The sequence below is a fragment of the Sturnira hondurensis genome, unplaced genomic scaffold, assembly GCF_014824575.4.
Source record: "Sturnira hondurensis isolate 20B ecotype Veracruz unplaced genomic scaffold, ASM1482457v3 Scaffold0009935, whole genome shotgun sequence".
In the NCBI taxonomy this organism is placed as follows: Eukaryota; Metazoa; Chordata; class Mammalia; order Chiroptera; family Phyllostomidae; genus Sturnira; species Sturnira hondurensis.
This window is the reverse complement of record NW_028082566.1, coordinates 2621110-2646288: the sequence shown is the minus strand read 5'-3', so window position 1 is coordinate 2646288 and position 25179 is coordinate 2621110. Positions and strand designations below refer to the sequence as shown.

Genomic DNA, 25179 nt, shown 5'->3' with positions numbered 1-25179 from the left:
ATGCTTATTATAAATTTTTAAAAATTAACCTTATCTTGTTTGTTTTGTGACAAATAGCTTTTATCAAGTTAAGAAGTAGAAGTTTTTTTCTGTTTCATATTTGCTTTTGTTTATACATTTGTACTTTCCCCGTTTTTATTGAATTTATTGGGGTATTAAATTTTAGAAAATATTAAATATTAAGATTAGTTGTTTTCCTTTTTCTTGATAATATGGATAATTACATCTACAGGTTTTCTAATATTAAGCTGCTTTGTGTGCTGGTGATAAATTCAAGTTGGTCATTTATTCAATTTTTAAATGCATTTCTTAAAAATCTCTTTATTTTCAGATCTGCCAAGTAACTTTTGAATGCCTCTTATTCGTTCTTTTTTTCTTTTCTTTTTCTCTTTTCTTTTATTCTATTTTGTATAACTTTAATCATTAATCCATACAATCCATGTTTCATATTAGATAATTCCAATATAAGAAGTCCTTGGAAATATAAACTTATTGCTTCTGTGCTGACTGCCAGTCTGTCACAATCTTGTTTTCCTGTATGCTCGTCAGCATCTCTTTGATGGAGTTTAATGTCTGAGAATCCTGAGGACCTAAATTACAGATGCTCCTCCAGAGACATTGGCCAGGGGCCAGGGTGCAGGATTGACCTAGGAGCACTTCAGAATCTTTCTGAGGTCCAAGCTGAATGTGGGAGCCTATCCTGGAGAGGCTAGTCTCTTGATCGCAGTGATCCACACTTTCCTACAGGACTACACTGGGTCTCCATTCGCTTTCAGCTCACAGTTCTTATTTCAGCTCCCTGTTGAGCTTCCCTGCCCCATTCCCATCTTCTGGTATTGTTTTAAGGAACAACTCCCCACCCCAACCTGCTGTATATAAGGAACGACTTTGAAAACTATGAAAGAAATGTTTAAATATTAAGGCATGTTACCATATATCCATACTTATAGATGAGGACCCATTTCAGCAAGTCTGTGTGTGTTGTCCAAGATCATGTCATCAGTAAGGGGTGAAATGAGGCCACGAACTTAGATTTCTGCACCCTAAACGAAAGCATTTCTTTTGAAATGTAGTAGTCATTTTCTAGTTTATCTTGTTTATCAAGAGTGATTCTTATTTAATATGCTTTCATGAAGAAGGACACACCTAGGTGTGCTAGCTAGGTGATATCTGAGAACATTTGAATGTAATTCAAATATTGATCCCTTAAAATAGCTAGATAAGTAGCATACTAACATACAATCCTCTATTTCATGTTCTGCAACTCACCACAGTCAAGTTACAGCTTGTGGCTTGCACAGCTGATATTAAAAATGTGAGTTCATCTTAATCCCTTGAAATGAATCAGAAGAAGAAGCAGTTTTATTATCTGAGTCAGGAAATGGTACTTGATTACTAAATAGACACATGAAAGGTGCTTGGCATGTTACTGTTGAAATTAAGTAAACCAGATAAACTGGCATGCCATTGTAAGTTTTGTGTTGTTTTGTAACTTTTCGAAAATAAAAAGCCATCAAATTTATCTTTAGATAAGGATGCTTTTCTCCCTCTCATTTGTCTCTTAATAAGATATTATTTATTTTCTATTTTATGGCTAGAGAATTTATTGTCCCTATTACAGTTTCAAAAGAAGCTGGATAAAACAACTTTATCCTCATAACTAAAATAAAAACTCAGAGTCAATAAATAAATATACCTGGCACGTTGTCAAAACATGTAATCTAATTATGGGTTTAATGCATTTAAAAGCCTTCTACAATTTACTATGTACTTTTACATAAATTGTCTGAAAATACAGTTGTCTCACTGGTGTTTGCCCAGAGTCACACGGTGATGGTGGGACATCATCTGTTGGCAGTGGCATGGGAATAAAAATAAGGAGAAGAACCAAATTGGATGAGTTGAGAAAAGTAGAGGAGAATCTTTTTGAAATGACTCTAAGACTAGAGATTGCTAATTCTGGGGAGTATGTCTGTTTAGTGTGGTGATATGGAAGAGGCAAGAACATACAAAGGTATTGGTAAAAAAGAGCCCTGCCTAGTAAAACTGCCTTTTGATTTTGAAACCATTGATTTTTATCTTGGGCTTTAGGTGTCTTATGACACAGGGTCCTTTTCAGTTCTGGCTTTGTGTCGCAGAAATCATTTAATTTCACTTATGGCTAAATAAGAGTTTCATCCTTACTTCTAGAAGGAAACCTGGCGACTGTGAGTGAGTTAGAAATAAACCAAAGGGAAGGAGGCACATCTTTCTAAACTATCACTTAACATTTTTTTTCTCTTAAGGATGTAGATTTTTTTATGATGTGTTGATTCTCAGAAGAAGGAGTATGAAAAGGTGTGCCACTTCTGGGTTGGGTTGAAGCTGTTGAAACCTTTGCTTAGTTTTTTTATGAGATTTTCACAGACAAGATCAAGCAGTAAGAAGTGTGCCAGTGGGCTTTCTTGGCAGTATTCTTATAAGTGAAAGAAGGATATTTCAGCAAAAGCATTCAGTGACCAGGGAGGGTTGCCCCCCCTCCCATCTTTTAGAAGGCCCCAAAATTAAGCCATTGTGTACGATGGATGCGGTAGTGCCATGTGTGACAGACACCTCACTGTTTTTTCTATGACGAGGACATGACAGGGAGTCAAATGGCGCAAAGGTGATGTGACCCAAACATATCATTACTTTTGCCCAGTGAGTTCCCTTGACAAAATAAGATTATTGCATGACTGTGTGTAATGAACTTTCAAAACTTTATGCAATTATATTAAACGATTTTAAAGTCAATATATGTTTTAATGGCATTAAAATATTCATTATTACCCAAATTTACTGATTGAAATACTGTTATATACTTAAAGATAATTTAAGTTCCATGAGTGAGAACACGGCTAATATCTCACTTAACTTTTAGATAATTTTTTCAATATCCTGGTATTAAATGAGGTGCACGAGTTTGTGGTGAAAGCCGTGCAGCAGTATTCGGAGAACGCGGCATTGCAAATAGCAGCGCTCAGCTGTCTAGCGCTCCTCAGTAAGTAACTTTACTAAAAAGGAAATTCCTCTGGTGGGCATTTGATCCTGACTGTTAACATTGTAACAAGAAAGTCCTGTGTGGAGAAGAACCCATTAAATGCCCTTTCTGTCCTAACGGAATGCATTGTCCAACAGAGGTTATTTTCAAGGGAACTAACCTTTCCCAAGTGTATACATCAGTGGATAGATCTTTGATTTGACTTTGCTGTGGGGCAGCTGATCTCCATTAATCTCCTTTTAGTCCATTAGTTTTGTTTGATACCCTCTTCCTCATTTGATCCTTTGTGTAGATGGGGTAGCAGTATTATGAGGTATGTAGTATATTTAAAAGGTCTCTACAATTAACCAAGGCCACTGCTAAAGAATAGTTCACTTGGTTAATGTTTTAAAATAGGGACTTAGAGTTGGTCATTCAAACTGTAAGCCATATATTTATATTTCTTTCAAGCTGAGACCATTTTCTTAAATCAAGACTTAGAGGAGAAGAATGAAAATCCGGAGAATGACGATGATGAGGACGAAGACAAATTGTTTTGGCTAGAAGCCTGTTACAAAGCCTTAACAGGGCACAGAAAGAACAAGCATGTGCAGGTTGGACTCCTCCATAAATACTATAGTTATTCAAAATGGTTTGTTCAATGATTTAGTTTTTGACAGTCTTTTTTTTTCTCTTCTAACTCAGGAAGCTGCGTGCTGGGCCCTAAACAATCTCCTTATGTACCAAAACAATTTGCACAAGAAGATTGGAGATGAAGATGGCCAGTCAGTTGTTTTAATTTTATATGACAGAAAATTGTAGTTATTTTTAATCAATCCACATAAAATATCATAACTGCAAATATTATTAGAAGTGTTTTTGACATAGGCATTTATGTTAAGTTCTGCCACAAAATTTTGATTCCATTGCCTTCAGTAGTTAGTAAAAGTTGTGTGTTTCAGGGTTATTACCGAGACATTTGGAATCAAGAATAATCAGTGAACTATGAACCATCAAGAGAGAAACTTCCAATTTGATGGCTGTTCATTGAAAAATGCCATATTAGTTAATCTCAGGTGATAGAAATCGCAGAGCCATCTGTGGCGTTTTCTGCTGCAGTGACTGGCCAGCAGGTTGCCAGTATCAGGAATCAAAGGTGGTTAGAAACCTCCTACAGTGATTTCCTCCTTGATACTGCAGTGCTGACCTGTCTTCTCTTACGAGCATTATTTGTAGTGGAGGAGGCTTTCTATGGGAGTGCTATTCAAGCACCATAGGACCAGCCCTCTCTTCCAGAGACACAAACAGGAAACTGTAAACAGGAGATCTGCATGTATCAGATTTGTAGCAGGGCTGCAAGCCACGTTGTCTGGCAGCTGCTTACATTTGTGCTGTTTGCTCTGGATTTTAAAATTTGAATGACTTTTCTTGGAAACTTAAATGGTAATATTCTACATCTCAAATCCTGACAGCCTGTTTGCGTAGTGATCCACTGGCAATTGGAAGAGAATTAGTAACACATATATTATCTCATTAAACATCTTCATTTTGAAAGGAAATGATAATTCTCTTTGAGTAATTTTTTCAAGAGGTTAGGGTAAGCTAGGTTCATGTTGCAGTTATAAATTTCACTTCATAGCACACTGATTCATCAATATGTATACGAATCTTTAAAATAAATGCATTGCTAAGAGAAAATATGTTTATAGACATATTTAAAAAACTTACACTGCTTCTTTACAATGTTTAGTTTTCCTTTCTTGCTTCATTACATTCTTTTTCTCATTTCATACTTTTTTAAATTCCGAGTACCTCTTCATAGAGTTGCTAAGTCTTTTCTCCCCTCTACTGCTTATCAACTTTGATGAAACAGAAATGCTAATTTATTAGTATTTAATGGATTAAACTCTAACTTTAATTATGTAAAACTATTTAACTATAATTCACTCTTTTCAGTGGCAGTGGCATAAAATGTTTATATGCCCTTACTTTTCTATTAGAGAGATTAGACAATGATAAATGAATGTTCGAGATAATGAACAAAAAGATTGCTTATTGACATTGTGGTTGAATTCGTGAAAGGTTCCCAGCTCACAGGGAAGTGATGCTGTCCATGCTGATGCATTCGTCATCAAAAGAAGTTTTTCAGGCATCTGCGAACGCATTGTCGACTCTCTTGGAACAAAATGGTAAGGGTTGCACTGTAGTTTTTAATAAAAGGAAACACATTTGATGTTTTTTAAATTATAAAAGCAATACATTATTAAAATGTAATATGTATATGAGTCTGATATATGAGGATGGACTCAAAAACCAGAATTATCTTTTGGAGGGCAGGCCCCTTGCAGTACAGGCTTCCCCGCTAGGTGAGTGTTCTAGGAACCCGTCTGTATCAGTGTACCAGCTGGCATTGTTGTGAGAGGCAGTGTTCGGCTTCAGTGAATTATTTTTGAAGACTCAGCATGTTTGTCCATCTCATGATGGGTGATTTACGAGTGCACCTGCCCACACTGGGCTGAGTGTTCAGCAGTTTTTGACCGAAAGTGGCGTGACCTTTGTGCCCCACCCTCCCTATTCACCTGATCCTGCCCTGGGTGACTTTTATTGGATGAAAAAAGTCCTCAAGTGGAAAAGTTTTGCTGATGTGGAAGATGCGAAACAAACAAACAAACAAAAAAATGGCAGAAGTACTAAAAAGCATCAAAATCCATGAGTTCAGAACTGTTTTGAGCAGTGGAAAAAAATGTCTTGATAGGTATATTGTGTCAAATGGAGAGTACTTTGAAGAAAAGTAAGAATAAATACACAATTTTTTATCAGTAAATTCTGTTTTTTGGGTCCCCCTCATATAAGTGTATACATATATCATATATATATGTAAGTATTTTATCTCTATCTATCTATCTGTATATGTATAACAGGTATAGAGGTAAAAATAAAGAAGAAAATAGATATTTTGATGTGTTTCTTCTGGACTTCTATATATATTATACACATGATATATACAATATAGTTCCTATTTTTTTGCAGAATGGGATCATATTATACTTTTATTAACCAAGTTTACATTTTTATGTTGATAAGTATAAAATCTTACATTATCATTTGTAATGGCTGTGTAGTTTTCCAGTGTATGCCTATATTCTATTTTATGAACCAATTTCTTGTTGATAGACTTTTACTTGTGTCCAGTGGGATTTTTTTGGTATATATAATAAACACCAAATGGTTGCTTTAAAATTTTTTTTTGCTTCATACACTGTTCCTATTGTTTTATTAAAAATAACTTTCTAACCCTGGCTAGTGTGGCTCAGTGGATTGAGTGCCAGCCTGCAAACCACAGTGTCCCCAGTTCGATTCCCAGTCAGGGCACATGCCTGGGTTTGCAGGCCAGGTCCCCAGTGGGGGGCACATGAGAGGCAACCACACATTGATGTTTTTCTCCCTGTCTTTCTCCTCTCCTCCCCCCCTCTCTAAAAATAAATAAATAAAATCTTTTAAAAAGCTTTGGAACGACTCTTGAGGTTTAAAAATGAGATTCAGCCTATTTAGATTTCAACCCTCATGAATAGGAAATACTGCCAGAAAATCTTGAAAAAAAAAACTCCTTTTAAAGTCCTTGGAACTTGGCAGCACTTGCAAGCTAGTGTTTGAGAAAATAAGGGAGAAAAATGTTGCTAACCTGGTGCTAGGACTCGTGTAGTAGAGTCCTGGGTAGAGTGAAAGGAATCAAGAAACCTCCTATGTGTTTCCTGTGCTGTTACAGAGGTCAAATCCAGAGGAAAATCGTTTGTTCATTTTCTTCCTTTCTCAGTCCGCCTGTCAGCACTTTAATAAAAGGCTTGGGCTGGCAGGAGCCCTTAGACATGGGGTTCCCCTGGGGATTGTGAATCAGCAGGAGCGGTAAGGAAGGGAATTGCTCTTCTTGAATTCACAGAGGCTGGATAGGGATTTTACTCCTGAAAATGAGGACCACTCTTGACTGTTTCTATGTGAGGCACCTCAGAGAGGAGGCCAGCCTTTGCCATGTACAATCAGCTTGTGTTGTTACTGTCGTTTTTAACCACCTGGAAGGCATCACTGATACGCCAACAAAACAACCATGATTTTGTGGACTTTGGGCTGCTTCTTCTTATGGTGTCTAAACATTAGTTACATTTGAAGTCATCCTTGATGTCTTTCTTCAGAGGCACTTCTCTGCTCTTTCTGGTTACTTCCTTCTTTGCTCTTGGCCACCGGCCAGGTAAACTGCCCTCAGATCAATTTGTTTTGTCATTGGAGTTCTGTCTTAGGAAAGAATTAAGGCATTGAGCAGCTTGTTCACCAACCGCCATGGGCAACTTTTTGTTGAAAGACACTTGAGAACATTGGTTGTGCAGGAATGAATATGGTTTTCTAGAAAAATGACTGGGTCGGCAGCCAGAAGAATTGGGTTCTGCCACTGTGGCTACAAGGCAAAGGATCAAACATTGTGTGTGACATTTTTCATGTAATTAACTAACTCAGTATTTATTGAGCTCCTGCTATGCACCCCACCATGCCTAAAGCACTTGGGATACATCAATTTAATAAAAATCCCAGGCTTATGGAGCTTAAACTCTAGTGGGGAAGATACTATATTTTTGGACCATAAGACGCACCTAGGTTTTAGAGGAGGAAAATAGGAAAAAAAATTTAAAGCAAAAAATGTGGTAAAGTATTTAATAACATAAATAACATAATATTCACCAGTGTAAATGTAAACAGACCTCAACAGCAGCATTAACAACCATTATTATTCCCAATTTCTTTTGGGAGAAGTACATCTTATAGTCTGAAAAATATGGTAGATAATAAGACTAAAATATCTGCTGTGTCAGGTAGCTAAGAAAGAAAATGAAGTAATTTTTGGAGGGTGTATGTTAGGGCTCAGAGGAGATGAAATTGTGAGTAGGCAGCCATGGAAGGAGACGAGCATTGGAGTAAAGACCTGAAAGGAGCTACGTAGTGTCACTGGCCTCCTAAAGCAGGTAATTTATCACTAAAATGGAATGGATGAGGTCAAGAGTATTGTGTAGATAGGTGGTAAAGGAGATAATGTGTAAAATGTTCTGGAAACTCTAAAGTGGCCCTATGATGGAATTTCTTTTCTTAGGTCTAGTGTTTCATGAAACTTATTCTCAATTTTCAAGTCTCAAACTAGCTCAGTGTCCAGGACAGTGATTCTTAAAGTGTGGTCTTTGGACCAGCAACGTTGCCTAAGAACATGTTAAAAATGTGAATTCTAGAGCCCCGTGTAGACCTACTGAATCCTGCATTCTGCAGCTGGGACCCAGCCAGTCTGTTTTCACAGCCTCGCACGTGACTCTGAGGCGCACTTGACATGTGAGAACTGCTTGTCTGGAATAATTTCTGTGTTTTACAGTATTTTTCTAGTTAGAATTTAACCACTTTAGGAGTGGTTATGAAAACTTCTGATGTAACCAAGCAAAACAACCAGTTTCTTATCATATTTTAATGTATGATAGCCTAAATGTCTTTATAAGGTATGACTTTTCCAGATTTTGGATGCAATTTAGAATGTGTATATCACTTCCATTTATTTCTGAGTTTTGTCCTCTTTTTCTCCTTTCCCAATTTGAGATTGATAACTCATTTTTCAAAATTATACTGTATAGTGTTGAATTATACAACAATTATTTCAAGCTATTGGATTGTACTGTATAATGTTGGAATTGGTATTTATATATGGAGGTTTCAAAACAGTCGATATTTATGTGGAGACTAAGACATTGGGTTTGCATTTAGTGAAGAAAGTTTATTGGAAAAGGAAGATTATTCTGTACTCATTATTATTGGGATATAGTTACTTTTCTACATATAAGGCAAAATTAGTAAAGCATATCTGTATGTTTCTTGAGCCTTGGTATTACTTTGTGAAAATATGTCATTATTTATGGTCTGTTTCAGGGCTTTTCATTCCTTTGTGCATGAAGGTGCACACCTGTGACTGATTCCTGATCACTGGTGTCTAGCATACCTAGTGCATCTTAGCTCTGTGTAACCACAGCCCTTCTGTGAAACTGTTTTAAATGTTAGAATGAAATATAAGATTCATTCTTATTTTGGAGGGTATTATTTTAAAACATTATTCTGCAAAAACACTCTTTTCACAAGACTAGGGTATGGTCATTACATTGGTGCCAGACTACTCTGTGAATAAAGCTTTTACAGTTAAAACCTCAACAAATGGCTAATAAATGAAAAACAATTGGAAATTGGTATGTATTATAAAGAAAAAAACATTAATGATCTTTAAGTTGTCAGTGAAATATAAATTACATATGTATTTGTATATACTTTCCTATGATTTTGGACTATGGTAGTATTCTGTGTCTTATTGCAATGTGTATTCATTTCTACAAGTAACATTAAAAAAATCTTGTAGTTAATTTCAGAAAAATCCTGTTGTCAAAAGGAATATACCTGAATGTGTTGGAATTAATGCAGAAGCACATACATTCTCCTGAAGTGGCTGAGAGTGGCTGCAAGATGCTAAATCATCTTTTTGAAGGAAGGTAATACAGATTCATACACTTATGCAGAATATACAGTATTGGACCAGGCAGAATGACAATATTTCAATCGTATTTCTAAGAATTAAAGGGAAAACAAGGCATTTGAAACTTGAAACACTGTGTAACATAATCTCGTATCATGATATCATAGACTTAGTTTGTCTGAATATTGAAAGGGATGGTAGAGATCGTAGAAATATGTCAAAGGTTTGCTTTTGTGCTTCGTGCTCGGTGTTGACTACATGTTGCAAAATGGCAATGAGACAGCACATAAACTTAAATAGTTTTTCAAGTTATTGCATATGAGAGCAGAAAAGTTCAAATCAGGATATGGCTTCAAATTCTTGCTTTTTCACAACTGATATTTGTGATTGTCCCTTTGTTTGAACTAACTGTGTTTTCTCCCAGATCAGATCTGGGTGTGGGTGGTGGAGCTACAGGAACACTCAGTGTCCTTTTGCATTTCATTACGCCAGAGAATGTGAGGTAACTTTTTTATAGCCTGAGTAAATACCAAACAAAACAGGCTATAGGGAAATTTGTCACGCATAACAAAACAAAAAGGGCATGGTTGTTGCAGTAAAAATTGATATTGTGCCCTGGTTTTCCCACTAATTTGAGCCGACTATTTCATCTCTAGACTTCAGGTGCCTCATTGGTAAAGAGGGATGATAATAATAATCTCATAAATTTTAAGTTTATAAAGTCAAAATTAAATGACTTAATTTAAAAATAGAGACAAGGATAATCCCTGGTGCATTTTTAAGCACTCAATATGGCATAGGTATTGTTAATACTGCTGTTAAATATGAATAAATAAAATGAAAATACCATGAAAAATTGTATGCAGCACATCTATAGACTTATAAAGAATGTGGTTATATTGCTCTTATTATCAATTATGTTTATTGTATATGTAATATCTATTAATTGTATTTCTTGTATTGAAATGTTGCTCTTGAACATTTAAATGACATTTATCTTAAGTGGTGTTTTTTTATGGTCATGGATGTGTATGAAATGAGGGGAAAACACAGTGAAGTAACTTACAGTTTAAGATTTTGTAGATTCTGGGCAATTAATGTTTCTGGCTATTTTCTCACATGTAACATGCATACAGCTCCAGTCCTGGGGATTCAAAGTTAACTTTGGCAACAGGCCTGCCACTGGAAACTTATTGTCTAGTTGGGGCTACTGATCTGTCAACAGATAGTTATAACACAGTGTGATAATTAGCAGTGGCAGTGATGGTAAGAGAAATAGTGGTAGGAACCTGGCTGGGGTTACCAAAGGAGGGAGTCTAGAAAGAGGGGATATGTTTAAACTGGAATTTTAAGGTGGAAAAGAGGGACTGTGTCTCAATGACCATGAAACCATGCAAAGCAAGGACATGGTTCTTACTGAATACCACTCAGCCATAAAAAAAGAATGAAATCTTACCATCTGCAACAGTATAGAGGGACCTAGAGGATATTAACAATAAGTGAAATAAGACAGACAGAAAAAGACAAATACCACATGATCGCATTTATATGTGGAATATAAAAACAATCTAAACAAACAGAAGAGAAATAGATTCATAGATACAGAGAACAGACTGATGGTTACCAGAGCAGAGTGGGGTTGGGGGACTGGGTAAAGAAGAAGGTGACGTGATTGAGAAGTACGAATTGACAGTTACAAGATAGTCATGGGAAATAAAGCACAGCATAGGGAACACAGTCGATAAAATTGTAATAACTATGGATGGTGGCAGGCAGATACTTGGAATATAGGGGAAACAGCTTTGTAAAGTATGTGAATACTGATACAAAATAATATTGAATGTAAACTGTAATTGAAAATTAAAAAATGAAATGAAGAAAAAATAGCTAAAGTACCTTAAAGAAATCAAGACTTGAATGCAAACAAAACTAATTAGAATATTGTGTAAGAAGGCTGAGGTGTTATTCTGGAGGAGACAGGTGGTATCATGGGAAGAGCCCTTGCCTTGGGGGTCAGGGGAGTGTGCGTTCCATTTCTGGCTGTCACCTTCCAGTGACAAGACCTTGATATTTAACCTCTGTCAGCCTGAGTTCTTCATCTGGAAAATGTGAATACTAACACCTGCTCTTGAGGGTTGTTGCCAATAATAGCCCATGCGTAGATCATATGGAAGTTGTTAGTGTTTGAAACTAAAGAAAAGAATTCCCAGGTTACTGTGAATTCAACTTCTTGAGGTTAAAGTTTGAGTGAGGAATAATTAAAGTTATGTATGCTCTTGTTACTAAATCCATACAGTCTTTTCTAAGAATATATCTATATTGGTTCCATTTGCATGCCCTTGTTTCAAATTGGTGCTTGTACAATGAGTTTGTAATTTTAATAAGTATTTCAATACTGTATCCGCAGTAACACTTCCCTGGATGTGATGGCAGCAGTGGCCCCCAACATAGTAACAGTTATGAAAAGTCATGTGACGTCATCATCAGTACAGCTGGAAGCCCTTCGAGCTATTTTGCATTTTATAGTTCCAGGTAAGTTACATAATTGATTGTGGGATGAAGTAACAATGGGGTTTTGGCTTTTCATAAGTATTCATTTTCTTTTTAAAAATATATAATCTTTATTATATTTTTCCCTTACCAGTTAGTCCCATTATACCTCCCTCCCCCCACAATTGCCGCAGAGCTGTCCATGTCCATGAGTCCTTTATTTTTTTTTTTTGCTCAATCCCTCCACCTCCTAACTTTCTTGGTAAAAATTAAAGAACTATTTTTTGCCAAATAAATGCAAATCTTCCCTCCTAATCCAAACATAAAGGAAGATGTTGTGAAATAGATTAATTTATAAGGAAATTGAATAAGAAAATTAAGTAATTTATTTATACTGTAAAGTGTGGTGCTTTACTTCTAAGGAGAGGGCCCGTGTCTAATAATTCTTTTCTATTTCTTTTGGCATCACTGAGGCCGAGTTATTTTGGTTTTGGTTTTGGTTTTGTCTGAACTGTAAAAATAGCTAACTACTTTTCACACTTCTCCTCTTGGCTCTTTTTAGTCCTATTCCTCTGTTGTTGAATTAATCTTTCTCTAACATAACCATGTGGCATTTACTCATTAACCTCAGTAGTTTCCACCCGCCCCCCCTTCCCTCCCCCTTCCATCTGTTGTGACTTTATTTGTCCTTCAGAACTCATTTAAACACCTGCTCCTCCATTCATTCAACACATATTGATTAAGTGCCTCCTGTTCTAAACACTGGGATGGCTACAAAGATGGAAAGATAAGTAAAAACACAGCGGACGTGATTGTATTGTATGGAGCTCAGAGATACACGGATATGTAAACGATTAATTTTTAGACAGTATGAGAGGAGCTATTACAGATATTTGTATAAAGGCTGTGATAATACTGATGGAGGCATGAATGGTTTATTGAAAGGAGTAGGTCAGAGATTGCGTTGTTGAGGTTGAAGGGTGAGCTGGGCGGACCTGGTAGAAAGGTCAGGAAGGACCCTGCAGGCAGAAGGAGAAAGCCCACATGGTCCGGGGTGAGTGAAGCGCGGTGCCGGGAGCAGTGCCTGCGGATGAATGTGAGGGACAGGCAGAGGCCCGCAAGTGAAGGACCTCGAAGGCAACACTGAGGAACTTGTGCTTTGTTCATGGAAGTCAATTCAAATTTATTAAAGGTGTTTAAAATTGTTGTGCCATCACCCAATCTGCAATTTGTAACAGTAACACTGTGGTGTAGAGGACGAAGGAGGGCAGCGGGGAGAGCCTGATTACAGTGATGTTGGGTGGGAGGGGAGGGGAGTTCGGTGAGAGGTGGGGGCCCAGCTTTGGGAGAGGATGGAAGCATAGGACATGCATTTGCTATGACTTTCTGATTTTTTGATATCAGGGTTATTACTCTTTTTGGCTCCCTAAAATTTCAAATGTTTTGAAGCCAATTTTTTTACCTTTTTAAATGAAATCTTCCTAAACCTATCTGTCATTACCTGTCATCGTATAGGTATTTTATATTTCTGACTATGGGTATAGTCAGTAATAAGGCATAAGTATTTTCTAGGACAGGACTTTATTCAATCATTTACTTTTAATCCCCTGGTAACTTGACCAAAAAATACCTATTCAATAAATATTGGATTGGCCAAAAATCCTGTTTGTTTGTTTTGTTTCCATAAGATGGCTCTAGTAGTGCTTAGTTGTCTTTAGCTTTACTTGAAACAATTTTGTTAGATTATATTGTGACAGCTGTCACATCAGTGTGCATTTTAAAAAGAACATCGGGATTGGTGAATTTTTGCGTAGCCATTTTAACATTGAAGATGGAAGAAAATACACAGCATTTTGGCTTATTACTCTTTATTATTTCATGAAAGGTAAAAACACAACCGAAACACATACTCACAAAAAGATTTGTGCAGTGTATGGAGAATATACCATGACTGATCGAACATGTCAAAAGTGGTCTGAGGAGTTTGATGCTGGAGATTTCTTGCTGGACGATGCTCTAGGGTTGGAAACGAGCTCCAGGGGACCAGTTGAAGTTGATAGTGATCAAATTAAGTCATTAATTGGGATCAGTCAACATTGTACCAACATGGGACACAGCTGACATACTCAGAATTTCCAAATCAATAAAGTTACTGGTGAAAATGAAAAATGTGCCTTATATTTTATGGAAGAAACCATACAGATGTTTTGGCCAACCCAGCATGTTTTGAACTGAATCATGGCGTCCCATTTATAGTTGTCAGTCAATTTTCAGATATAATTTAACAGAGGTAAGTTTGCTAAAAAATAGTACGGTGAGGTTTTTGCTCTTGAATTTTTTTTATAGATTGCAAAAATCAAAATAAAACAAAACCCTTCTGATTATCCTTAAAGGTGTCAGGCTTATTGTTTTTGAAGGTGGATTTGAGTTTTAAAGATAACGGAAAGATATTGAGAACCAGATATATTAGTTAATAAAATCATACTCTTTTAGATAAAAACAAATATCAAATATAATTTTTCTTTTTCTGTTCTTAGATTGACCCTGAAGCAACATTGATAGTCTATAATTTTTTAGATGTAATAAATGTTGCTTTTAAACAATAGATTAAATGATTTATTTCCAGTGACGTTTAGATGTATTAAATGGGTGGCCTTAAAAATAACTTTATAACTTTAGAATTATACTTTATATGTAGAAATATATATTAATAGACACACTTTATAAGCATATCAATATAGAAGTACATTTGTCTATCAGGTAAAAGCTTACTCATCTGCTTTGCCCTATGCTGCCATCTCGTATTCCCATCATACCGCACCATTCCGCAGCACACCGGACCGTGCAATTCTGTCACTCACCACCCTCTGCATCGGTTGGTAACTATGGTGTCAGTACCCCAGTGGTTTGGAGGTTGAATACAGTTCTTACCTGAACATGTTCCATTGAGGTGCTTTTAAGATATCTGGATGCACATGTACTTAGTTATTAACTAGGCCATATTCAGCTTTCCTTAATTGTAACAAAGATGTTCATTACAGCATATTTGTGTCGCTCGGCATCCAATTTAAGACCACATATTGCCTCTGGTATTATGGCTCTTAAATTTATTTCAATCTAGTGCTGTTTAATTTCTCCCTTTTTTAATGCTAATAACTTACTGAAGTGATTGAAACCATGCCTTTAAGAAAATCATAATCAAGACTCAGTTATTTTATTTTATGTTTCATTTTTTAAAAACTTTTATTGTTGAATTACAGTTTTCCCCTGTTGCTTTCCCCTACCCTACGCACCCTTCCTCTCTCCCACAGTCAATCCTCCCCCCTGTTGTCCTTGTTCCTGGGTTTTATGTACATGTTCCTTGACCTGACCTTTCCTCTTATTTCCCCAGTTAGCCCCCTCTCCCCTCCCCTCTGGTAACTGTGATGTTGTTCTTTATTTCCCAGTCTTTGGTTCTATTTTGTTTGCCTGTTTGTTTTGTTGATTAGGTCCCACTCATAGGTGAGATCATATAGTATTTGTCTTTCACCTCCTGGCTTATTTCGCTTAGCCTAATACTCTCCCATTTCTAGTTCCACTGAAATAACTTTTGGCTTGTTCTTTCTTGACTTCCTGTCGGTTCTAGTGGAAATAATGTGAAATTCTTTAAGAACGGCTATAGGCACATTGGAAAGTGTTAGAAGAAAGTGATTAGAAGTATAAAACCACATGCATATAAGACTGGTAAGAGGAGCTAAATTTGTTTAATCTATAGAAGAGATGGCTCAGGAGAATACAAAAACTGTTAAAATCCCCTCACTTATAGCTAATAACGGTAGTACTGAACAATATGAAGGACTTAAAATATGTCAAGTATTATTTGAAGTGTTTTATGAATAGTAATTTTTTAAATTCTTGCAGCAACCCAGCAACTGGTTACTACTTTTGTTATTGCATTTTACAGATGATGGAACTGATTCATAAGGTGCATAGATTTTAAGGTCACAGCTTATATAAAGGAGCCAGAAAGTCAACCTTTGTGGCCTGACTCCAGAGTAGGCACTTTTAGATACAATTTGTGCAGCAAAAGTGTGTTGAACAACAGTTATATGTGAAGCACTTTGCTTGGAACCCTTGGAAATCTGGAGCTGATTAAATTTTGGATTCCGCCCTCATTTAGTTTGTAGTCTGTACAATTTAAAGGACTATTATGTGCAAAGGAAATTATATCCATTCTGGATATAATTCATCACAGTAGAACCTCCAGTGATGAAAAAAAACCAGAGATGAAATTTATGGACCATTTGGACTTAATATAAGAAAGATGTTTAGTAAGACTTGGTATACGTGGTGTGATGTTCTTACTGCTCAGCAGGCCTGCTTTGTGTGGTCACATCTGCTTGCGATATAATTCATGGGCAGCTTCAGAAGTTAGTGTGGTCTTGGTCACAAAGAATGTGACACAGAGAATTTAAGTGACTTGACCAAGGTCCTGCAGCTATAGTGAATGTCAGAACCTGTTTGAATAAATTTTGAAATGAGTACTGAAAAGTACAGGAGTCTGGGAATCCAGCCTGGACATTCACATTGTTGTTAAAAAATGAAAAGCTGTGTACAGCCAATTTGTAGTTTTTGTCAATACATATTTTAAAGTGGAAAATTATATGTAATTATTTATTAATAATTGTTTCCACAATCAGGTTTTGGAAACAGCATTCAGTCATAATAATTTTACTTTAGATTCTAATATAGAGCCTATTATAACAGTTTTGGGAAACTTCAGCTACAGTATAACTTACTAAGGCCTGTATTTTCTTTACATAACAACACTGTTATACAGCCTTAGAGGGTTTTTCAGAAAACTGTATGTTCTTTCCAAGCACAATACTGAAATGCAAATCTCTTTTCTGTTCACTATGACTCTGGCTGTTCTTTTATGTGTACATTTTATATCTGACCTTTTTGTGGTTGCTGTTGTAGTCCAGAGAACTGGGGGCTTTTTCAAGTTGTCCACTGTTGTTCAAAAATCTTCAGCTTCTTGTGTGAGGACAGCCTACTCATGCAAAACCAGAGATTGCTCCAGAAAATTCCTCCACCAAAATAACTCCTTGCTACTTTAAATTCAGCTAACATCCACACTCACTGTATTTATTTTATATTCAGTGATGGGCTACTTTTAAAATTCCTGAGCTAGGCTAGGGCCTTTTTCCTTTGGTAAGAAACCATGTATTAACAAGTACAACATGTATATTGCTGAGTTAATGATGGTCATTCCTCACTAGTGACAATCTGTTCAGTTTATGACAAAAATATGTGTATATGTGTGTATGTGTCCATGTATATATTTTTGTATTTGTTTTGCATTCAGGCATGCAAGGAGAATTCACAGGAGATACTGAATATCAGCACAAGATAAATACGGTTACAGAGCTGTGTTTCAGGAATGATATTCACAAACTGGTCCTCCTATCTTTAAAAAGGGTATGTACACTATCAGTTTTTTGCCTTTTTACTATTAACCAGAATATGACATTGGGGAAGTAAAGGGGGGATTTTGAGTGTAAGGTTCTGTCTTCTGCTCACTCTGACAGTAGTAGGAAGTATGTGGTCACAGAGGTTATGTGGTAAGATGACAGCAGGGGTGTAGAGTGAAGATCGGGGCCATTTCTGCTAAGACAAGTGTGTTATTACCTACAACTCTCAGCTCTAAGAGTGCTATCAACTACTGACTTGGGCAGGTTCCTTTTTTGTTTTAAAGATTTTATTTATTTATTTTAAACACAGCAAGGCGGGGAGAAAGAGAGAGAGAGAGAAACATCAATGTGTGGTTGCCTCTCACATACACTGGGGAAACTGGCCTGCAACCCAGGCATGTGCCTGGACTGGGAATTGAACCGGTGACCCCCTGGTTTGCTGGCTGGCACTCATTCAACTGAGCCACACCAATCAGGGCGTGGACAAGTTCTTTTGATTGCCAGTAACATAGAACCACTTGTGTTTGCCCAATCAGAAAGAGAACTGAAGAGCTAAATGTGCAGCTAAGCCTCATGAGTGATGTCAGGAACTATGTGGGAGCTATGATTGCTTATTTTCTCTGTTTCTCCTCCTGCCTGTCTTTCTTTTCTGGTCCCATTTTGAAAGGTCAAGACTGTGAAGACACACAGAGCACAAGAAAGTCTTCTTTGATTGCCATTGTTTGATTTCACTGCTCTCCTTAGAGATAACCTCTGGAGTGGTTCAGGGTGTGATGTTTCTCCCCATTTTTAGGTAGTTACAGGTCTCTGTATATTTGTGATAATATGTTATACTCAATACAATCTGATTATACTACCTATGAAAATAGGAGAACATCATTCTGTTTACATTGTGCAAAGCAAATGTATTGATGGAATTTAGATGGTTTGAAAGTTTAACATAATATAAATTGGTTTTTTACAAAAGATAGAGTAAAGAAGTAAAGAATGATTTGTGTTTTTATGAAAGGAAGAGAGCAGTCAAGGTCAATAATGGAAATGATTTCATGTGATTAAGTATACTTTGAAAAATGTCCTGAATTAATTAGAATATCCCACAGAGAGATCTCCTTTACAAATTCAAGTTCTTCTGAACTTTATATGTGATTGTCTGTGATACATTTGAGTCATTTGTACTCAAATCTTAATGTGATTCTTGAATACAGCAATATAATAGGTTGAATTTGATTTCAGGGATTTTTGATGAAAATAAGTACATGGGAAGAACCAGGCTGTGCACTTGGAGGACATAAATGAGTGTGTTTTGTGCCCTCTGTCCTGGATCTCATAATCTAGCTAGGGGAATAAAGTCATCATAAAGCCAGTTCTTCTACATTAGCATTTATAAGCTGTACCAGCTTCGTGAGCAATATTCTGGGAACATAGAGGCGGCATCAGTTAGTTTATTCATGGTGTGCATTTGTGGGAAGCAAGAGGTACCGGAAAAGCTGAAGATCGCTCTGATGCTAGTTGGCCCACATTTACTAAAGTTATTGAACGTGAGTATGAGGTAGTTGAAGGAGTGAGGAGTCAAGAGACCCAGCTCTAGTAAGATAAATAGTAAATACTGTGATGTCAAGAAAATCAGTCCACTCTCAGGTCTTACTGTTATTTTTTTGGTTATGTAATCCCAAGAGAAGTAGTTGACAAGTGTGTCCCCATACTTACTTCCCCTGTCAACATCTGAGTAATGACACGCAGCATCTCACTAAAAAGTGACTTATTTGGGGGTAGAAAGTTAAGATCATGAGGAAACAGAAGTGACCATGTTTTCTTTTTTTTAAAAAAAACCTACTCCTGTATGATTCCCCTGATTCTTCACCCTGGTTAGTAAAAGTGCTCTAAACCTAAAAGATAAATGTAAGTATTTCTTTAGCTCTAAAATTCTGTGATTGACTGTCTCACTCTGAACAAAAGTTACGAAGCATCAGAGATGTTAGATCCACATGCTGAAGACACAGTAAAATGAATTATTATAAAAAATAAGTCTGTTTGTTGGGAGCAGAATTCCAAATAAGATAGAACCCAAAGTTCACCTATGATTTATAAAGCAAAGTCTATGAAAAGTGTTGATGAAAGTGAATAAGGTTTGGATATATAAAATTCCAGTAACAGCCAGGCTGAAGTTAAACTCTGTCTGGAACATGGATGTTCCACTCACGCCTGATCCTTTTAGGTTTTTTCCATCATGAAAACTTCCAGTCGCCTGTTCCAGAGACATGTGTTTGCCCAGTGTTGTTTCTGGAGAACAAAGTGGAAGTCAATGTCCTCACGTCTTGGCTGGATGTGCTTTGCATGCAGTGATGCTGCTGCTGCCCTTAGCTGGGACCTTAGAATCAAACCAACCTTCTGATTCAGTGGACACAAACCCAAGAGCTTGTGTGCTTTGCAAAAATCCTGAAGCAAAATGTACCCAGTTCAGTAATTGAAGATCTTTATCTCAGTTGTAAACAGTATGTAGAGAAGGAAAGAGCCCATGTACAAAAATAGCAACAGCAACAAAATTGGATCAGAGTAAAGTTAAAAAAAGTTTACAGGACCAAAGGAAACTATGAAACTCAACTGAGAGGCGCAAAAGAGTTGAATATACCAAAATGTATACCATTTATTTGATAAAGTGACTAATAAAAAACGAAAATTGATCTATATGAACCCTTAATAAAAATAACTAGTATTTTCTAGAACAAGACAAGCTGGCATAAAATTTTGAGAAAAATCAACTAAATAACTAATATGCATGAAAAACTAGGAGAATTTTGAAAAGTAGGATAATTCGTGTGGCCCATCTGCCACAGATAGTACAATGTATTGTCAAACTTCAGTAATTAAAATGGTGTGACGTTGGCACTTAGAGGGCATAGGTCAAGGCCACATAATTTGGAGGTAATTTTAGTAATACCTATCAAAAATTCAAACAGGCATTTTTTTCTGACTAGCAATTCCAGCCTAAGAATTTATGATATCGATATACTTGTACAAGTACACCAAGATTTTTTTAAGTAGAAGGATGTTCGTTGCGGCGTTACTTGTAAAAGGAAAACTGTGGCGACTGACTCAATCGTTACGTGGTAGCCACTGGTGCTGTTTGCCAAACGTTCTCAGTTTCCTGCCTTTTGGTGATTCTAGCGTGGTATTTATTGGCCCTGTTGTGGTTGGGTTGGGTCATGTAATGAGTTTTGGCCAAGGAGTGTAGGTGGAGGATATTGGCCACGTCTGAACCCAACATCTCCTTGCCGGTGAGACAGCTTTCAGGACGCCTCTCGGGCACTGCGACTGTCAATGCTGAGATGGTGGCCACTCCACTGGCAGATGTCCTTGAGTGACTGTGGCGAGCAGAGCACCCTCCCGCCCTATGACACACAGGAAGCAGGCGTGAGAATTGAACTTATTTTATTTTCAGCCTATGAAATTTTGGGGTTGTTATTACAGCTAAATTCTGCCTATCCTGACAATGCAATGCCTATCAACAGATCCTAACTAAATACATTATATTACTTCCAAATTACATAATTCTGTGTAGAGATGAAAAACAACTGGTTAAGACGCCTTCTGTGTTTCTGAGGGAAAATCCCCAATTTACTGTGGATATGAACCTAGCTCCTAGGTGATTTGTTTTTTCTTTCATGCATGTTAAAATTATGCACAGTTTCTTGGTGAAATGAGTATCTTTTCTCCTACTTATGTCTTCACCCCCCACCACCACACATTTAGAACAGATTATACAGCATTAGCCTTTACACTTTGTACCAAATTTTCTGGTAGTTAAGTTTGTGGATCTTGGATATGGATACCTGGGTTTGGATCTGGCTCTGCCACCTACAGACCAGTGTGCCCTGGACCAGTTACTTAAAGTCTTAGTTTTATTATTGATAAAACATAATAAATGGCTTTCACTTAGGGTTATTATGAAGATTTTGATGAGATAATTAATGTAAAGTACTTGGTACAATGTTTGGTACATAGTATGTACTCAATAAATACTAGTTAATTTTACCTGTTTTCTCACCAACTTTTGTTAAATTCCTCATTGACAAGGTTTATAATCTTTATATTCAGCTCTATAATCATACTACCTGTTTGTTGTCAGGTTATTCTGATTGTTACATACATTCAATTTTCACTGCAGGTCCTTTTGTTAGACATTTTCCATCTCATCTTTTAGTTGTCTAAGGTTTTTTTTTTTTAAGATTTATTGCCTGAACATGAGAACACTGTTATTGGTTGTGGTGATGTTTTATATATGGGCTCTTGAAAAAACATTTTGTTTTGTTGTAAAATATCAGGGTTTTATTTTCCTTCTTTGAGAACTTTGTGGGCATTTCACTGTCTTCTAGTACTGAATGTTTTAGCGTCTGAGACCTGCTTCTTTAAAGAATGATGTTGTTTTTACCTGTTTGTTCAAAGGAATATTTTTCATGACATCTAGCCACTTAGTAAGCTATATCTCCAGGTTAGTCCTCCTAGACTATGATGTCTTTTTTTCAAGTTTTACACTCAATCTTTATTTTTTTCTGGCAAGTCTTTCCTGATTTGCAGTTTGACTTAGCTGGAAGCTGGGGAGGAGGCTGGCCGTAAGCTGCCTAACCCTCTCATTAGAAAAACCATTTCAATTATTCATGTGTTTTCTGAAAATACCTGGAAAATTGTGGCACCTACATGATAAGATGTTTCTAATTAACTGTTTGTAGGTGCCCTTGCATTCGCACTTCCAAAAAATTCCATTTGGCCAACACCCTCTAAGTATAAACTAGCAAATCAGTTTCAATCTCCATTGGAACCATAATGCAACAAATCACTATCTAACATTAGACAAGTGAAAAATGATAATCATAGGCTTGTAGATATCATGCATACACACATATATGTACATATACATACACATATATGTGTATGTCTGTGTTTTTTCAAGTTTATAAAACCGTCAAAAATGAACTAGCCTTATTTTAAATTATTGCGTTCCATTACATGTAATAATGTCACACTGTGAACTCTCTTTTTGCATAGAAAATCACAGATTTCCTGTTGCATGTCATTAGTCACCACTGAAGTGCACCTGAAATAGTTAGAAATTAGTGGACCTCGAGCTAGCAGAACCACTAACTGACTAGGAACTTGTTAAAGGCAATGGTATTAAGGGCAAGAATACTTGCTTTATAAATATCCATTTGATTTAATTTTAGAATAAAAAATAAGCATAAGATGCATTTTGAGCTTAGAAGCAGGACCAGCTACATAATTTGTGGGGCCCAGGACACAATGAAAATGCAGGGCCCTTGTTTAAAAATTATTAAGAATTTTAGGATGGTATCAGAAGAGCAGGAAACTAAGTGTGGGGTGCTTCTAAGCACAGAGCCCCGTGGGACTGCCCAGGAGCACACCTATGAAGCTGGCCCTGCTGAGGGAGCAGGAGTGATGGCACTGCTCATCCAAGTTCAGAATGACAGCCCTGGCTGCTGTAGCTCAGTGGATTGAGCGCTCGCCTACAAACCAAAGGGTCACTGGTTTGATTTCCAGCCTAGGGCACATGCCTGGGTTGCACGCCAGGTCCCCAGCAGGGGGCACATGAGAGGCAATCACACATTCGTGTTTCTCTCCCTTTCTTTCTCCCTCCCTTCCCTTCTGTCTATAAAGAAATAAATAAAATGTTTTTTAAAAAGTTCAAAATGACAATTGGACTTTTTCTGGGAAAGATCATAAACCTTTGGCTTTGAATGTTTTAGTTTAAGATGCTAGTGTCAAGCGAAGAGAAATGTGGGCTGAGAGCTTAAGAGAGTCTGTGCTTGTGCTTTGAGTTATCTGCTCCAAAGGCCCTGGCCTCAGTTTTTTGTTTTTTTTTTTTTTCATTTATAACATAGGGCTAATAATAGTGTGTCTACATTATAGGGTTGTTGTGAGGATCATATGAGTTATACCTGAATTGCTTAAAAGTATGTCTGGCACATAGCAAGCACTTCATAGATTTTGACGTGATCGTTGTAGTCGTTGCTATTGTTGTTAGGTGACTTGAAGCCCTGTTAGGGGAGGAAATCCCGTCCAGGAAGAGAAGAGGTTAAGAAAAGGAACTCGGGCAAAGTTTGGACTTAAAAGAAGAGGTTGTAAGGGAGAGGGGCAAATTAATGGTTTGAGGATAATTAGGGGCATATTGTGTCATGGAAATCAAGGAAAGAAAAAGCAGCAATTCAGATACTAAAGGACTTTTTTGTTTGAATGGTTTTAATTCAGAGTAGTCAGGACAGAAGTCTGATTATATAAAATTAAGGGGTGGGGAGGATGTAGGGTTAGTGGGTGTAGACTTTTCTATTAATAGGTTTAGAAATGGGGGAAAAGTGGTAGCTTGAGGGAATGGAAGAACAGTCTAAGTATAATCTTTCTCTCACTTAGAAGTACCTTTTATCGGAGGAGAATGTTACTCAAAGACTTGAACTATGCCCATCGCTCTGTTGACTGCACAAGGTGTTTTCTCAATCCTTCTCAAAAGAACCCAGCTGTATTAGGATAATTTAATTCTCTTAAAATTTTACTTGTTCAATTACAGTTGCTATTTAATATTATTTTATAGTAGTTTCAGGTGTACAGTGCAGTGGACTAGACAATCATCATTTACACACTGACCCCTCTGATATTTCAAGTACCCACCTGGCCGTAGGAACATTTTAGAGGTGAGGAAGCCAAGACAGATACCGAGGCATCCCTCTAGCTTCACTTTGCAACTTCTGAGTAAATACCACGTGTGAGAAAATGTTATTTAATTCATTTTAGTGGTCCTCAGATTCATGGAGCTGATAAGTGATGAGACAGAATTTAAACCTGAATTTCATTGGCTCTAAAGCTGAGGTATTTACTGCCCAGAGATTTTTTTGAGACAGAATTAATGACAGGGTCCAGTCCAAGGGAGGCAAGCATACGAGTGTCCTGGTGAAATGGTGGACAGAATGCTGCCCAAGCTGAGCAGTGAGACGATGGAGGAGACATTCTAGGTGTCTATGCAACAAGCATTGTTTTTTCTATAAACACCTTTGCCACAGCATTTTTGCTGTGCAACAGGTTGGCTCTAAGGCAGTTTCTCAAAGGTAAAACTGGTTGACAGTTTGGTTTACATGTGACAGACTTGGTGCATTTAAGCTAGTTGTCAGTTTGGTTTCAATTCTCCATTGACTAAATTCTTGCAGTATTCCTATTTTTATATTGTGTAAATTTTAGCCCGCAAATGGTCTCTACAGGAAGGAGTGGACATGGTGACCCTAAAGCAGTAGATGATAAGTATGAAGCCAGATTGCAAAGCTACCCACAAAGCCAGATTGCATACTGTATTAGAAAGTGATAAAGCACTTTGCCAAGTTTCGGTGAGCACAGTCATCCTTCCACTTGTCAAAGTGGAAAAGTTTATCAAGCTGTGGCAACTAGGAAAGATGTGGCTACTAATTCACAACAGTTTTTGAGAGCATTAATTATTGCTTCTTTTTTTAAAAGTTTATTTATGTATCTTTAGAGAGGAAGGGAATTAGAGAAGGAGAGAAATATCAATGTATGGTTGCCTCTCGTGAGTCCCCTGCTGGGAACTGGCCTGCAACCCAGGCATGTGCCTTGACTGGGAATTGAACCGTGATTGTGTGGTTCACAGGCCTGAGCTCAATCCACTGAGCTACACCAGCCAGGGC

At 37.1% G+C, this 25179-nt stretch overlaps 1 protein-coding gene across 2 annotated transcripts in view; it reads left to right on the top strand.

Annotated features, from left to right (window-relative positions):
* The window catches only part of LRRK2 (leucine rich repeat kinase 2), a 135261-nt gene that overhangs the window by 18069 nt on the left and 92013 nt on the right, over window positions 1-25179 (top strand). For both annotated transcript variants that reach the window (XM_037058156.1, XM_037058157.1), the window contains 7 exons: window positions 2900-3019; window positions 3470-3612; window positions 3704-3783; window positions 5081-5187; window positions 9426-9555; window positions 11947-12071; window positions 17377-17489. In XM_037058156.1, coding sequence (XP_036914051.1) covers window positions 2900-3019; window positions 3470-3612; window positions 3704-3783; window positions 5081-5187; window positions 9426-9555; window positions 11947-12071; window positions 17377-17489 — 818 coding nt within the window. The remainder of the gene's footprint in view (window positions 1-2899; window positions 3020-3469; window positions 3613-3703; window positions 3784-5080; window positions 5188-9425; window positions 9556-11946; window positions 12072-17376; window positions 17490-25179) is intronic.